General features: G+C 39.9%; 1 protein-coding gene and 1 long non-coding RNA gene across 3 annotated transcripts in view; one reads left to right on the plus strand and one right to left on the minus strand.

Annotated features, from left to right (window-relative positions):
• USP6NL (USP6 N-terminal like) overlaps positions 1-15402 on the minus strand; it is a 111656-nt gene extending 96254 nt beyond the window's left edge. The window contains exons 1-2 of one of the 2 annotated variants that reach the window (XM_062580677.1): positions 15323-15402; positions 10715-10804 (exon numbers count right to left, since the gene is read on the minus strand). In XM_062580677.1, the coding sequence (XP_062436661.1) occupies positions 10715-10718 (4 nt within the window). In that variant the 5' untranslated portion in view covers positions 10719-10804; positions 15323-15402. Of the gene's footprint in view, positions 1-10714; positions 10805-15034; positions 15056-15322 lie in introns of those variants that run through there. The other variant, XM_062580686.1, reaches the window with a different exon arrangement.
• The window catches only part of LOC134143049 (uncharacterized), a 33390-nt gene continuing 19166 nt past the window's right edge, over positions 3655-17878 (plus strand). The window contains exons 1-2 of the long non-coding RNA XR_009959020.1: positions 3655-3684; positions 13938-14233. This is a non-coding gene — a long non-coding RNA (uncharacterized LOC134143049). The remainder of the gene's footprint in view (positions 3685-13937; positions 14234-17878) is intronic.

The following is a 17878-nucleotide window of genomic DNA, read 5'->3' on the forward strand; positions in this document are numbered from 1 at the left end:
GCTGTAATGCAGAACTCAGCTATGATACAGAAGTTTTTGTTTATTTTGGAACTAGGAGATTACAGTTGTGTTCAACAAGCAACATAGAAGAACACAACGAATGTTTGGGAGATCCATAACAAGGATCTACAGTTCTAGTCACTCTTTATCATACCTTCTTTCTCCTCTCTCCCAGCCTCACGTTCTTCAAGAGAAAGACCGCATATTTTGGTAGAGTAACTTAAGGAAAACACCAACAAAATGAATTGTTTTTCCAAAAAGATAAATGCACATAGCCCATTTCAAATCTGTGACAGAATTTGATTTTTAAAAGGGAAGAAGAAAAAGAGTTAGTAAAAGACCTCATCTCAGCGAGCATACGCGCACACCACAATTTCACAGTCCTCCTCTCATTTTATCCCAAGCTGAGTATCATAATAATTTTGAGGTAAAAATTCCCATACTAGAAGTCTCAAATAGAAACCATTTATGAAACTGCAAACACTGTAGCAGGTAAGTTTTAAAAGGCTATTCCAAACAGAAGGTGCTGCTCTTCCTCTATTTTTTGCATTTCCTGTATTTGGGTCACAGTTGTAGTATTCATCTACAAAATTATCTTCAAGCTAAAGGATAATATTAAGAATATTCTGTGTGTGCACTCAATTCAAAGAAAGAAAAAAGTCTGCTTTTACATAAGACCTTTATTCAGTTTCCTGTGGAAAAAAGATATCAACACAATTAACAATCTCTAGCCTCCCTGAAGCAAAGAAAAACTATGCAATTCTGTGCATCACTATATGTTAGCAGATTAAAACCTCTACTGCATGCAACACTGCTGCATTGATGAGAAATAAGATGCATCTGTCCAGGGCTACCAGAAAGAACATCAGGCCTTATTCATCCATTGCAAAACACAAAGATTACTTTCTATACAAAGTAAATTGGTAAGCTGAATAAATAAAAATACTATGGTACAACTTGGCAACAAAAATAAAAATATTTCAACAAGTTTTTTTTTTTTTTTTTTAAATACTCTGTAATAGGCTACTCTTCACACTAAAGAATACCTATTTACAGGAAGTCAGCTTTCCCATTGATGACAAAATTGTTATAAATACATGATGGGGAAGAAAGATTTTACCACTTCAAAAGTAACTGGAGAAAATTAGTTTGAAGGTCACGCAGATCCAGAGCAATCCACCTTCCTTTGTAGGGAAAGGTACCCAGATCCATCTGGTTACCGCAGTTGTGTTATAATGGGAGACTTCAGCGAACAACTTGAGGAAAGCACCTGGGCATCTTAGCCACACAGCTTGCAGAAAAGCTGTGCTTGTGCTACACAGAGGCAGGAGAAGCAGCAGCGTGAAACAGGCACCGGGATTCAGCTTTTTTTCCAAGACAGCTGAATTTGCCAGCTGAAGAACTGTTGCCTACCTATTACAGAGCAAGGACAGAGGAACTGGTCGTGCCCTAGCAGCTCGGTCTCATTTTAGCAGACAGAAGGCCATTTGTTATTCTCCAGCTTTAGAAAATTTGAAACCACGACACGTTTCAGCCAATGAATGTCCATGAACCGGACAAGAAGGAACTGAACTACATCACACTACCCTATATTACAAGCAGATATTTTAATACATTATAACTTCCAGTGGTGCTATATCAGTGCTAGAAAAACAGAAAAAGTAGTGCCATCATCCTCCATTTGCAGCAGATTTATGATTGCACCTTAGCTGTTAGGTTTCATTGGACACCACAGAGAATCAAATACAGACTTCATATACCATCTAGTATGTCCACTGAATATAAAGCACCAAAGAAAAATATAAATTAAAGAGTTAATTCTTCAAAATGGATGTTCCACTTAATACCGAAAAGAAAACAAAGAGCCTTGCAGTGAGTTTCACACAAATATTATTTCTTTTAGTTTATTTTAATGCATGGGGCAAAAATAAATATTGAAAGGTTACTAAAAAGTAACTCATTAGCCTTTGCTCTAAATATAAATATTTTCCTACCACTTATTTCAAGTACAGACTAAGGACATTTTTGTCACTGTTTCTGGCATAGAAAAGAGCTTTGGGAAGCGGGGGGAAGAAGCAGCACTAGAGAGCAGATGGAGAATTAAAAAGTGACATTTCCCAGTTTGAGTCCAATCTTTTGAAGGCAAACTATAAACCTAATGCTTGCTTTCCTATCCCCCCAGATCAACCCCTATACCCCTCAAATATTTTTACAGTGGCTTGATGTAATTGGAAGGCGGGGGGAGGAGCAGGGGAAAGAAAAGAAAAATGAGAGAAGTTAAAAGCTTGCCTAGTTTTTACAACTTTATAGAAGCAATATAAAATGTAAACTCTCCTAAGAATATAAGGGAAGCAGGGTCTGGCTATAAAATACGGCTGTAGCGCACACACACAGCATCGCTGATAAGCAATAGCTGCAGCTGACAAGTGTCACTGTGAAACAGCAAGTTCAGGGAGGAGGTGGGGAAGACAGTTAAGTCCTTGCACCATCTGCATAACTCAAACAGAAGTGCCACAAATAATATTCCTCATAAAATGTCATATAAAATTCTGCTATGAAAAAAAAAAAAAAAAAAAAAAAAAAAAAAACGAGAGAAAAGGCTTTATGCAACAAAAAGCATTCTGGTGAGAGCCATTTATTTCTCTGCATCCCTAAAAATCCTGGGCAGTCTGACTGCAGCTCAGAGAGGGCTCTGAGCGAGTCTTTCAGCAGGCCATCATGGAATTAGGCAGATTTTCAAAGGGCTTTTCAAGAGTGAATCAGAAAGACTGCATTCAAGAAACCTCTCATATGGCAAACCGGAGTGCTCTAATAAAACAAAGGGCTCTTTTCTGCTACTGATCTATTAGCTTAATGACTGCATAGGCCAAAAGCACGAATTTCTACAGCATGCTGGTAGGCTTTCTATTCCAGACGTTAATCGATTACATTACATGCCATAAAACAGGAGGAAAAAAAAACACTCCATCAGCTTCCAAAACTAGCCTTGAAGGCCTGCAGAGTTTCCTGCTCACATTAGAAATAGCAGGGTAAGTACAGGAATATCAATAGTTTTGAAAAACTCCTGTGCAATCTTGTCAGCCCCCTACAAAATTTTGAGAAAGAAAATCTCTTAATTATTCAAGGGTTCTTCTGCAATGACCGATTAAAAGAATCTTATAACCAGCTACTAGGTAGGATATCATCTAAGCATAGCTACTTTGTTTATACAAACTTTTGCAACTATCCTTTAAATATTGAAGAGACAACAGACTGGATAGTTTAAGTAAAGACAAGACCTTAAATTTAAACAAATACAGAGCCAGCCATGGAGCCAGTAATCCTGCTGGGATTACTTGCATAACCCCATTTATGGCAACACCATCAAGTATTTTCCATCTGTGCTACCAATCAAAGAATTTGTTTCCTATCAAAAATTACACAAAGAATGTCAGAGGAGTTTTTCTTGAAACAGAGTCAATTTAGCTTAAAATAACTGCATATCTTGCAAATCAGATATTTTGTTTCTTGAATATGAGCACAGGAGAAATAACACAAAATTTAGGAGAACTAAGTGAGCTGTTCTTTAATCTGTGGTAATGTTCCACTACGGAGCAGCAAGAGTTTCCTGTTTCCACAGCAGCCGCGCTCATCGTGCAGTGCTTACCCAATCGCGCAGGAATCGTATGGAGCACAACTCAGCAGGTAAGGAAAGGCTTGTAAATGCCCCGCTGTTGGAAAGTTCTTCTTCAGGCCGTTTCAAATCCTTCACCTTGCTAAGCTGTTCCTTTCTGCACATCCCAATTCAATAACAAGCAACCGCCACAACACTCAACACTGCAGCCTCTAAAAAGTTGTACCTGCAAGAGCTAAACCGTCGTCGTTTGGTGTCTCTATACCATATGATGGTATACTTCATAGCAGGTGAGTGCCTGCCCAAAAGTTTGTATCTACAGCTACTGTTTCTCACATGTATTTTAGCTGCGAGTTTCTGCATCCTTCATCTTTGGAATGTACTCAAATGCCACATTCAACTTATCACAGGATGAACAGGATCCCAGAAATACGAATTGCTTATATAGTGGTGGATACTTTCTCCAGGGAACAAGGCGACACTCCTCCTTGCTGCTTATTGTTAAGTATTCCTGCAGCAGAAAGATACCCAACAGAGGCTTAACTGTCCAATGCTCTATCTAAAAGGGTACAGATATGATCCCAGCAACTAAGATTTAAATAAGAAACCTGTTACAGGGAGAGTATTACCTTGCCAGAGACATGTACTCCTGTGTACACTGATCGGCCATAATACTTGTTTCAGCAGTCCTTACTGACAAATCAAATTAATGAGGAGAAGACAGATTTAGAAAACGGACACTTTCTCTACATATGCACACATACATGCACACATAAAAATATATATATATAAAATTAAAAGAATTGCCATTGCCATTTCTGGGACGTGCACAGAGAGCTGAAGTGTCATATAACAAGTAGTTATAAACAAATCCATGCTTAATCTTCATTGCAAGCATGACAGAAGGTATATGTGAAATACAAAGACCTCTTCTTAAAAAAACATGTTCAGAGAGCAACAACTGGGCTATACTAAAATACTGGTTCTCCAATAACATGCATAATGGCAGCTTTTCAGCCACAGCTCTTCTGTCAGTCCAGAACTAGCTATGACTTTCTGCTAGTACTAACATCTTGGTCTACAAACAGAAATTACATTGGTTTAAATGTAGGTGTCATGTTACACTAACTTATTTACAGTAGTCCCATAAACCTAACCATCAATTTTAAGCTACAGAGAGAAAGCTCAGCTGAAGGAGGCTAGGTTTAATGGCAACATTGAAAAAAAAAAGTAATTGTAAATAACAAATGTAAAAGAGTTTTTTTTGTTTAAGTTTTTACACGTAGCTTTACTATACATTATTGACTAATAAAAATAAAACAAACACCAGGGAATATCTGTTTGTTAACAAAATCTTATAAGAAGTAAGGCTACTGAACTTGGAAATGTCATCTGAAAGCACAGTTTCTGAACACGATAAATACATTTTTAATAGCTGCAACCTCCTGCAAAGTTTCGGGGGGGGGGGGGGGAATGATGTCATTTAAGTCTATTCAGGTTAACATGTACCTAAACTGGCTGAGAACAGAAGAACCCCACTAATGAAAAAATACTTGTCTTCCTCTTCTAATCTAAAAAAAAGTCTATGTGTAAGGAAAGCCACAACCTACCAGTCCTAAATAGCCCAAGGTGACATAAAATAAAGGAAGGATTAGAAAAATTTTCATCTGAAAAGTCAGCTAAATGCAGACATTAAAAAAAAATCACTTTCATGTGTGTTCTGATAATTTAAAATAATTACTAATCTACTGTTTCATAAATGACCTAGAGTTAAACTGTACTACCATCCAAAAAAAGTCAGGGGGGGGTCTCAGAAGTTATGTCATTACATCAATTTATTTAAATGAGAATTTCAACATCATAAAATGTGATTATCAAGGAAAGAAGTAAGTTTCTAGAAACATGCCTACATTTTCTAAGTGGAATGTATCAGTAGTACGTACATGAAGTATTCTGGTATATATTTTATTCCGCTTACTGCACCCTCTGTATTTACAGAGGAGGTTTAATTGCAGCACCGGTGAGAAATCGGACCACCAAAGATCCAATCAGCTCTCTGCAGATGCCTCTCCTCACTTACTATAAAGGAAGCCTAAGATTACAAAAATCCTAAAACACTTAGAACTGTAATTCCACGCACACTTCAAGCAAGGGAAAAACACCATTATCACTAAAAAAAAAAAAAAAAAAAAAAAAAAACACAGTCACAGGAACCAGCCACTTATTCTCCCTGCCGTGCAGCGCTCTCCTCCTTGCAGCAGTACAACCACTTACACAGCTGTGTAGCATGAACAAATCAGGGAACCCACCCAATTCCAAGGAGCCTCATGAGGATTTGTGCAACAAAAAAGGATGCAGAAGTTCAAAGTCAGGGACAGAAGGACAGCAGCACCACTGCTGGTAAGAGCAACACTTTTAAGTGGCTCCTAACATTTTAAAGACCCTCAGTTCAACCTTGGCTCTCTCTATACACGAGATGTTTTTAATGAAGCTCTGCTCTAATGAAGTTCTGCTTCATTAGAAGCTTTTCCTGCAAGTCCATAAAAGTTTCTGCAGCTCATTAACTCTGACCTCCCAATGCCTGCTCTGCATTTCAAGTCAGAAGACCATCTCCAGCCCACTGCTTCTGATAGCCTCTCTCGAGCTACACCATGCAGAGAGCACAACCAGCTGATGTAGCATTAACTACTACTATCTGAAGAAAGCAGAAGTGAAAAACCAAGACAATACAGAAAACTAATGATGGAGCAAGATAAGAACAGCAAGCATTTCTCCTGATAGGGCTAGGCTCAAGAGCCAATCAACTTAGTAGACATGCATTTTTTTATGGTTTAACTTCCCACTACCAAAAAAAAAGTCACTACACTATTTCTTCTTCCAGTCCAAGAACTCATGTATCACTACAGTAACACACATTGGCAAGTTCACCTGCCCAGAGCAAGGTGAGTAGGACAAATACCCATGCTGTCAATTAAATAACTTTTAGGAGTTAAAAGAGTATTTTGTGATTTCATTCTTATCCAGATATTTGAAGTGCAGGATGTTTTTCATTATTTAACTCTAAAAATATTTTGAACACGTGCCAAGTATTCCAACAGTTCTTTATCATTCAGACCTTCATATCAACATTTTTCAGAAAGATTTAATATTTCAAATTTCAGAGCATGCAATAGCTTGTTTATCTTTCTAATCCTTAGAAATACTATGACTGAGAAATACACACTATGCTGTGAAATCAGGAGAAAAAAATCATTGCAGAAAATATTTCATATACAAAATAGAAGCTTAAAGATACAAAAAGTCCAGTATTAAGAATTCATGGTTCAAAAAAAGAACAAAAAGTTAGCTAAAAGATCAGATCTTCACTGGTGTATGTTATCATTATCATGCTTTGTTAAAAAATAATAGCTTACTTTTCAGTTTTCCTTCCTCAGCATGCAATTTTCTGTATGGATCAGAACAAGTTAGCCTTTTTCTTTTGTGATACTGTATTTCAGCTCATTGGAAGCAACTATAATGACCAAAAAGGCTCTTGAACTCTGTCAATCATGTTTAGAATTATTTGCAACACTATGCAAAATAATGCACAACAAACTTAAACTTAGTGATAGAAAAATATCTTTCCCACAATGTATTCTATGAACACTCTGACTTAGTCCTCAATTCACCATAAATTCAATCTGGCATAAAAGGAGGGGAGATGGGAGGTGAGGGGAGAAACTGAGCCACCCTTAACAAAACAGAGCTTTCTAAGCCCAGAAAGTTTTACAAAAGCTCAAAACACACTTTTTGAAATTGTAAATGTAAGAATATAAACACTTTGACTTGTTTTTTAATTCCCAAGTTTATTGCTCATGAAGAGATAAGCTGATAGCTAAATCTACTATTTTAGACACACTATAGGAACTTAAAAAAAAGAAAAATCACAAAATCTAAGGTTCATCTCTGAACACAAACTAGAAAGCCAGCTGTAGTGAAAGGTCAAGATAAATAACAAACGATCAAACAGAAGCAGCCTCTAATCACACCTGTGTAGTCTTGATTTGAACTGGTGAGGCAAAAAGCTTCCCACCTCACTACCAAGCCACCATGCACAATTCCAAACCGTAAGATTACACTGCATTACATTACATCTCCAAACACACGAAATACACTCCTGTCCTCTTAAATCACTCATAAAGAAAATGTACACAGATAATATTGAAGCATGAAGAATAGCAGGTTGATTTCCCAACTGCATGCAATATCAGCTTTTAGGCTGTGGGAAACAAAACTAAAAGCACAAAGACAAAGCCAGGAAAGAATTATTCTGTTCAATTTATTATGGCAGTAGAATTAAACAACAAAAAAAAAGAAGTTGGCACTGCATTCTCTGCATTTAGAAAAAAACTGAAGATGTCAGCAGCTTGTTTCAAGAAGGACAGTATTGAGTACAACAGTATGTACCAACATGTAGTTAAATTGTTTCCCAACTGAGTTTATTGTAGAAGCTCAAATAAGTTTACTGCACCAACCTACTCTTTCTGCAAATGAGAAATCATAGGAAAACTCCCATATATAAAGAGCACAGTTTATAATCATAAGAATCTCATGATACTATACATTTTCCAGCAGCTAAATATCCATAACTGAAGAAAACTTTTTTTTCCAGGTGAAATCAACTTTTCCCATAGTGTGAAATTCAGTCAGATTGCATATAGCCACAATTTCTGTGACAAATTAAACGTAAAAAAACATTAGAGGTTTACTTATGCCAAGTTGCTTTTATAAAAGAATGTGCCCTATGTAACAAACTCCTCAAATGACAAACATGATGAAAGAGAAAAATGGCTTTTTAAGCTAATGAATAAGGCTGACAAAAAGACAAATAGATAAGAATTGCCTGGGAATAGGACAGACATCAGAAAAGGGATTCAATCATTTTAGGACTAAGATACCAGAACAGTCTTTCAAAAATTGTAGTGGAAATATATACTGCATCAAATGTACTACAATAAAATAGCAAGTAATGTAAAGAAATAAATAATTCAGTTTGCTTAAAAAAGCAGTCTGAATTTATGAATCAAGAAGGTATCTTTTTAGTCCGACTTTCCTGCATGTCATGTTAGATTTTAATTTTGAATGGCACCAGCAGATGCACAAATCTGGAACATCTGAATATAAGAAATCTCAACCACTGTAACACATTTAGCTATTCTAGCTGCACGACACTTTGGGGATTAAGTTTACATATATGAAAGTATACAAATAAATATACCTGCATAAGAGGATAAATACCTCATAGACTGAGGCATTTAGTACAGAGCTGCCTGAACTTCGTAAAGTAAGCTCACAGTTTGTTCCACTAAAGGAAACTGTAAACTAACAAATCCAAAAACAACTCAATATAAACATGTAACGTTCTCTAGGTTTTTTGTTGTTGTTGTTTTTAAGTAATTTTCCATTGTGCCTGGGAAATCCATGGCTCAGCAAGGACTTGAGTATTAATGTCTAATACAGGAATACGAATTCTTGCAAACAAGAAGCTGTACTTTGGGTAATGTAATTTTTACCACAAAGAACACTGCCAAAAAATCTGTCATTTGAATAAGGCTCTACATTCTTTGTAATATAAAGCTGAACTCTCTAGTCTGGAATCATTTCAAATTCTCACCAAAATCAATGATATTTTGCTCAAGTCATGACAATATTTGCTGTACTCAAACTAACAACATTTAAAAATCATCACAGCAACATTTTAGTGAGTCACATGGACATGGTAACTATAATTCAAGAGCTAACAAGACTTGTAGATATTTGTTATGTTCAAGACTATCCACCAATGACAGCACAAGAGATGTTCTATAAAACAAATTAAGATTAATATAGTAGTATTTGACAAGTCAGGATATTCAAGGTATATGGAATAATTGCTTGTAAAGCTGTCATTTATTCAAAACTGCAAATACTTTAAGTGTCAGAAACTCAACAAATGGGAAATAACATATGTGAATACTAAAATAGTTCCACTGATACTAAGCATGAAGCTTCAAGTTAAGAAAATCTTTCCAATATATCTTTTTGGTGTAGAGTGTTTTTTCTTTTTTTGCTGCAATTAGCAAGTATTTCCTCCATTAATTTTCTCTCTTTTAAGTGACAAGAACAATCATATTCATTTAATTTGACAAGAAATTTAACCAACAATTTTCTTTAGTCGCTTCCTCCAGAAAATGAAATGGACCTATTTACCGTCAAAAGATAGAATTATCCTATGAACTAAATGCTCATTTTTTTAAAAGATTTAGTATAGTTATGTTGAAACTAAACTACATTACAAATACAGTTGCTGCGTAGTTATATTGTTATTTCTGCATGATGCAAGGCGAGGTAATGCTACTGGAAAGCAGAAGACTCATATTAAACAAAACTTATGAAAGACATTTAAATATTCAAAACTTACCTAAAGAAAAGAGATTGTCTTAATCATGGGCTAAACCTAGGAACAAGCTTCTAGTGTCTTTCATCTTTTTTTTCATGAAAATAGTTCTTAAGTCACAATATTCTGCAGCTCAGATCTTTCCAACACATGCCAAAATTCCTTTGGGATCAGACCTCTATAAAGGAATTTAAGTAATATATTTTTTCCCCCCACAGAGTGAGGTCCATTCATTTTGTGTTGGATTTTTACCTGCTATTTTAATTTAGTGGGCATTCACGTATTTTGGAGTCTTTAGCAAACCCAAGACATTTTCCCCTCAGAGCTGCATGTTTCATTTAAATGGAAAGAACAAACATCAACTTGTTTCAGAACTTACCTTCTTGAAAATGATACAAAACCACCAACACAGAAATACCACAGAGCATACATTCATCAAAATCTTGCAGGTAAAGAATAGCATCTGCCAAATCTGGCTTTATGTGGTTAGTTGTAAGGGATGAGAAACACAAAACTTAGCGTGAACATTTTTGAGGAAAAGAACCATCCAAAACCCAATACAAAAGTACATTTCTTTTAAACTGAGGCTTTTTAAACTGAAGAAGGTTTCTTTTTTCTTTTTAAACGGATTCTTGTTCTTGTTGCTGAATATTACACAACATGATATAATAAAGGAATCTACTCACTCATGACTGGAAACTTCTTTGCATATAATCCAAGACAGGTCGTGAAGCAAGGTATCTTGTTGGAGAAGGTTTCTCAGAGGCATACATGTCCTGGAGTTAGTAGGACAACAAAAAAAATAAATAAATAATTTATTTTTTTCAACTTAATATAAATTGCTTCTCCTACTAACTTTTCATCCTCCTTGTTAAAAAAGGGAATACAAAGGCATACTTGTTATGACTGAGGAACTTTACTGCTAAAGGATGTATTTTGAAGCTTGTCAACTCAAAATGTGTACTTTCTATCATCCATATTATAAAACTGTTTGCACAGACTAGTTCATAAAACATAACTTTTCCCAAAGAGTAATAAATATTCTTTAAGAAAGGAAAAGTACAAGACTATAGTACAGATATTGTAACTGAAAACAGGATCAAAGGAACACTTCCTTTCAGCAAGCAGCAAGATGCAACAAAGCTACTTTTTCTTTTAAGCAAATTAGCAAACTTACTACATAAACATGGGTTGGCGCTAACAGCCAACACTCCCCCCCCCCCCCCGAAACAAAATCTGAAAAAGCTTCTAACTAACAGCTTCCAACAAGTGAGAACAATCTGATCTGTCAAACACAATTTGAAATCAGAAAAAGGTATCTAGGCAGGCAGATGTGGATTCACTAACAATACGCCTGGCTATCCCCAAAGCTAAACATACAGGGCTTAATCTTCAACAATGATGGCACAGCAACTATATTTTAGAACATTTATTATATAAATCTCCAACCTGCTGCCATAAGCAAGTTTATACAAATCTGTGATAGCTGAATGAAAATAACTTCATATCGTAGCCAAGATAATACACGTTAAGTCGTAAAGTTTTCTTCTGATAGCTGCACAAAAAATACTATTTCTTAACTTACAGAAATTCTATGTGGTTTAAGCCCTCTTTTCATAGCCAATTAGAACCTGATGAACCTGACCACCTGTGCCAGTCAAGCCAGATAATACCTTGTGCTGACTCAGTTTTCAAGCCACAACTCACAGGGCTTAAAAAGAATGCAAAGAAACACATCTAACTTCCTTCAGTGTGCAACATTCCCAGATTTACAGCACATGAAAAAGAAGCAGAGGAACCGCAAAAAGGACTGCATTCGCAGCCCAGCTCCTGATCAACTGCAAAAATAATAATAAAAAAAAAACTAAAAGAAAACCTACAGTAATGCTGAAATTACTGAAAATTAAAATGAACTTTTTTACATTGAAAGAGTAAGGTAGAGAAGAGGCTTAATAGGTGAAGAAAACGGTATCATGTAGAAGAAATACGTATGCAAACATTAAAACGACAAGAATACAAAGCCATTAGATAGTGCAATCAGTGAAAAACAACATTTTGAATCACAGGTCTTGTCAATTCTGAGTGGCTGCTAAATTAAGCATTTAAGCACACACAACCTAATCAAAAATGAAGTGTCTGGTTGAAACATATCATTAGAACTACAGTCTTGTCAGTTCTCTTTTGATTACCAACGTCAGAATTAGCAAATGCAACTTCCATGAAATTTAATCATTTACTGGACTAATTACGGTTATTATGTTAAGACTATCAAATGGAGGGTCCACAACGCACTGGGCTGCAGCTCCATACTACCTTTAGGTCCCTGCTGCTCCACAATCTTATACAGAGATTTATATTGGAAGACTGAAGCCTCCTATTCTATCGCATTCTCCAAAGGTACAGCCTCACCTTATTTTCATAAATAAGTACTACCAGTGCCTCAGAGACATTACATGACATTTTGTTGTTTGAATGTTCAGGAAAATGCTACTCACTGGGCAAAAAACAAACTTTAATTTTGAAAACCACTTAACAATAGTAACAGCATAGTTGTCCATCGTATCATTCATCAAATCTAGTCATGTAAAACCAAAAAAATGAGTAGTGGAGAATACAGCCACTATATACTACCTAAAACACATTTAATATTGATGAAAAGTGAATGTTTCGGTACAGCATAGTAACCTGAACTCTTTCACATATGAAATCTGTCATCTTGATTTATGTATCTAAATATTTTGTTTAGGTTTTACTCATATCTGTTTGCTAGTGAGTATATATTTCTGATAAAAGTCAGTTTTTGTTCCTTAAAATAGTGTTGTATATTCAGATTATAATTTTTCCTTGTGATCATAAAATTGTCATTACATTTGCTGAAGGCCATTTAATTGGACTATTCAAAAGTGCGTACTTTACTGCTCCATTAAAAATAAGTTTCATATTGTAGTTACAATTGGGAGTACAGCAATAGCAAGCAGTATTGGAGAATAAGGAAAGATCAACATCGCCAAATATCAAAAAGTCTGTGTTTACCGTTGCATTGCAATATTGATGCTTTTCCTAAGGATGTATGTTAGGAAACTAAATTGTCACTCAGCTATCTTAACCAATGACCTGATTTATTTCAATGCTTATGCTTTTCTCTCCTACACACAAGCATTACCAAATATTAGACACTACAGGAAAGAAATAATGTCATTTGTTGAGCATCTTCCTGTAAAAATACCATCTTGGAAAAACTGTCTTTTAATTCCAGATAGTAGCTGAAGCCTTTTATGCTTTCACTCGCAGTTAACAAGGTTATAGAGAAAACACACAGAGTTTCCCCTTTTCTTTATTGAAGCACTAACCCTTCTATCCCATCCAGAGTTTTCTTAGCAATAAAATACATTTATGAGCCCATGGTGGTACTCAACTCGCATAGCTGTGAAATTTTAAACTTTGATTTGAGAGGAATATTGGAAGTGAGAGCAGCTCTTTACAACTTCAAATTCAAGCACGCCAACAATATACCCAATTACATGCTTCTGCACCTACTGCCAGGTCTCCTTTTCACAAAGTTTTCTGTCTATAAGGAACATGAGCCAGATCACAAGTAAATCAGTTTGTTACAATCCTCTGCACTATGTTTCTGCCCAGAGACAGAGAGATGCCTTTAAGTTGGCAGCTCTTAAAGATTCAGGTCTATTCTGCCTGCACTTACTCTAGCTTCTGTTTAACTCAAATGCTAAGAAGTTAATACTAAGAATTTATAATCCCAGCTCCCAAGAATCAGAAATCACAGGAGCAGCATTCAAATGGAGTGTTTTATGATATGTATTAAAAAATAATAAAAAAAGACAAAACAATCTAAACAGAGCCTGCTTGCACAAAGCAATATTTTACTGTAGTTCACTTTCTCCTTTAAAGCGCAGTGTTATCGCCCCTCAAAGGAAAGAGATGCACAGCTTTGAGAAAGCGTGCGTTGCAAAGTTTTCCTGGTTGGCAAAACATCGAGTGTGAAATTATGAGCTCCTCCACCTAAAGGCAGAAGAACAGCTTGTTCGAGGCAGCTCCGCTAAACACCGATTTCAACGCCGCATCCAAGCCGAAGTTACAACCGGTAACAAGCAGGAGTTACAAAGCGGCTAAGCGAGGTCGACGAAGAGCAGAGTCTGGTTTCTCGGTGTCCTCGCTCAGGGCGGAAACGCAACGTTCACGACGAAGTAAGGGCTCGAGCACCCGGAACGCCGGGCGGCGGGCGAGGCGGCGCGGCGCGGCGCGGTACGGCGCGGCGCGGCGCGGCCCGGACCCACCCTCGCCTTTGTTCGCAGCCGCGGTATCGGCGCCGCGAATCGCTTTTGGTTTCGGGCGCTGCCCCCGGGCCGCGGTGAGGGGCGCGCGCGGGCTGCGCGGAGCCGGGCTCGCGGCCGCCGCGCCCACGCGGAATCGTTTGATTGAAATATTCTAGCCGGACAGGCCCGCTCCGAGCGGGGAGGGGGAACGGGGAAAAAAAGAAAAAAAAAAAAGGAAAAAAAAAGTTATTCTGAAGCACTTCAGGGCAAACGACTGGGAACGAGGTTTTTAGGTCAGCGCTTGACGCCGACTCGGTCGGCAGCTCAGTGACTTTGGTGGTTTCTGTCAGGGCAACCGCCCGCATCGCGGAACACCGCGGAGCCCGGCGGCTGCGGGGCCGCTGCGGCGCCTCGCCGCGCACCTGCGGCGCCACGGCCGGGCCTCAGCGGCCCCGACCCCGCCCGCTGCCGGCCGCCTCTCGTCGGAGCCCGCACGGGGGCCGGGTCCCAGCGGCCTCGGGCCATGCGCGACCCCCAGCCCCGACACCGCGCCGCGCCGCCGGCGGCCCCTGCTGCTGGGGGCCCCCGGCGCCCAAACCTCGCAGAGGGACCCGGGCGCACCTCCGCCGCGGCTTCCCTCGGCCTCCCCCCACCCCACCCCCCGGCAGAGATAGTAGGGTCTCTTCACTCCCCCTCTCGTTTGCAATGGAACAGTCCGAAGCGCCCCAATACCCCCAGGGGTTCGACTCCCGCCTCTTCCACTTCCCAGCCCCGCGGGTGGAGGTGCCTAGCCCCGCGCCCCCCCCCGGAGGGGGGGGGGGGGGAGGATGGTAGGGCCCGCCTCCCCTCCGCTCTCTAGGAACAGGGCGCGCGTCCCACCCCGCCCGCCGCAGTGGAGAGCTCCGTCGCGGCATCTCCCCCCCACCCCCCCGGCCCCAGGAATGGAAGGGCCCGGCCGGCCACCCCGCCGCGGCGAGCGCAGCCCACCCCGGGGTCACGCCATGGCCGCCGCGCCCCTACCTTCGCTCGGCTTCCTCCTCCTCCTCCTCCTCCTCCTCCCCAGCGGCGCTTCCCTGCTTGCTGCCCCGGGACCGCCGGCCTCCAACCAGGAAGTGCCCCAGCGTGACACCCGCGGCCGCAGCTATGGAAACCCTCCCCGCCCCCTTCCCCTCCTCCTCCCCTCCCGCGCCAGCCCGGCCGCGGCCCGCGCCCTCCCACAGGGGCTAACCCCCGCCCGCCGCCATCTTGGGCTCGCAGCAAGGCGCGGACGGGGCGGCCCCCGCTGCGCCGCGCGCCCCGGCCGCCGCCGTCTTGCGCGGGCAACGAGGCGCGGGAGGCGCCGCTGCCGCGGGGCGCGGAGGGCAGGTGTCCCGGGGAGGAGGGGGGGACGTGCAGGAATCGAGAGTCTCCTCTTCCACCTTTCCTTGGCCACTGTGCCTTGTGGTCTGGATCAGCGAGAGCCTCATTTTTAAAAGCGCGTTCTGCGTTTTTTGTTTTGTTTTCTCTGCTGAGTGGCCAGTGCTGGGTTTTGGAGGTTGAAATACAGAGCTTTGGTCGAAGGTCACAAGCTGGTGTTCAGAAAGCTGTAAAACGGGCTAGGTGTGACTGCCCACCCCGCCTCTCCTGGCAGCACGTGTGTGAGGGAGGAAGGGTGGCTTTGATGGCCACCCTGCCTCTTAGGCAGCTTCGTGTGGCGGAGCACTGCCGTTCCCTGTGCCCTCGTAACCTGCCCGTACGCCGGCTTGTGCTTCCGTGGGGCGGCAGCCCCAGTGGGAACAAACAGGGAAGGGGCCTAGAAAGGTGACAAACTTGAGTGCCCTAGTGATGTGTGTCACCAGCAGAAGAGGCTACTGTGGTATACAAAGAAAACCGTAGTAGCCAAGAAGGAAGTAGCAAAAAAGGCAGTTTTACATTAAAAGCACGGACTAAAACAATAATTAAGACATCCAATAACGATACAAAAAGACTGTAATGCTCAGTAAATATTTTGAGTGTTTTGAACGATCCTGCATTTGTTTCACAGAATCGCAGAGTGGTTGAGGTTGTAAGGGGCCTCTGGAGACCATCTAGTCGCCCCCCCCCCCTCCACTCAAGCAGGGTCGCCTTGAGCAGGCTGCACAGGATCGCATCCAGGCGGGTTTTGAGTAGCTTCAGAGAAGGAGACTCCACAACCTCTCTGGGCAACTTACTCTATTTAATAATTCTATCTTAAATACTTTCAATTCAAACAGTAACAAAGGTGTTTAATGCACTCTACTAAACTGCTTAAAAACAACGTTTCCACATTAATTAGACTATGAGTCGTGGGTTTCTCAACATCTGATGTTAATTTTTAATAAATCTTGTGATACAAGGACTTTTCCTGACCATTTGCAAAAAGCAGTGTTCCAGAATTACAAGGGTAAGTCAGATAAGCTGAATAATTATTGACTGGTTAGCCTGAAATTAGTAAATCCTCTTCACAACTACCACATTTTTTTAATAGGCTTCCTGTCCTTGGAGTTTTTTTTCATTCCACAGGAAAGATATCCTGAGTAGTGTTATTTCTGGACAAACCAAACGTAGCATCTCTGACATGGCAAATATCCATGCCAACACATCTCTGAGCCTCTGAGAATCTAGCAAATCTAAATAACTGTGCTCCTATTTGACATATAGGAGAAATGGCTAAAAGCAGTAAGACAGTAGTAGCTTGGATCAGTTTTGTCTAAATGTTTTCTCTCTTCTTGTACAAACATAGGAAGTATAATAGTAGAAAACAAAATCATTTATTGTGTTGCAATACATTTCATAAAGTAATTGTGATTAACTGGGCTGTCAGTACCCTATAAATCCCAACAGGCATACTGTGGTCTGATCTGACTCCTTTCAGTTTAAAGTCTTAATTGTCTTTTTTAAAATTTCAGAAGCTGCTGGAATATAAAAACATTCTTAGCTTTCTTCAAGCAAGGGATTTGTTCGCTCCCAAAATGGCTAATTAGTTAAGATAAATGTCTTCCACTGGGAGCTCTCTACTTCATCTAAACCATCTCTTCTCTATTTCATACATTTTCCAACTGTATATCATCATTTTTATTTCCCATATGCTCATTGTTTTCTGTTGTAATACTATAACTAGGATTTGGAACAGTTTTAAAATCACAGCTTTCCAAGTGGCTGACAGTGATAGCATACTTTTTTATCACTACTCCTACATACAAATTCTGCAATAACAGCTCTACCAATGCTTCATTTTTATTGCAGTTCTTAGTCTAAGAAAGGATATGCAGTCATTGTTACTTATAATTCATAAAAATCTATGTGGCATTTCATGCTACTGTTTGTAGCAGTGTAGCCCAAGGAGCAGGTAAATCTCAGTATGGTTCTTGACAGGCTTTGACCCATGTTACATCTACCCCTGCCTGGAAGAGTAGTCCTTTATGTCACCTGCCAACCAATGTCATACTGCTTTGCTTCATTTGAGTCTCCTGCCCAGCTGATTTATCTTCCAGGCTATGTGGGTGATCGGTGTAGGAAACATGACAGAAAACCTGCCTGTGTGAAGTCCATCCGTGCTGTAAACAAGGGAAAGCTAAA

Source organism: Rhea pennata, chromosome 1 (assembly GCF_028389875.1).
Source record: "Rhea pennata isolate bPtePen1 chromosome 1, bPtePen1.pri, whole genome shotgun sequence".
NCBI lineage: Eukaryota > Metazoa > Chordata > Aves > Rheiformes > Rheidae > Rhea > Rhea pennata.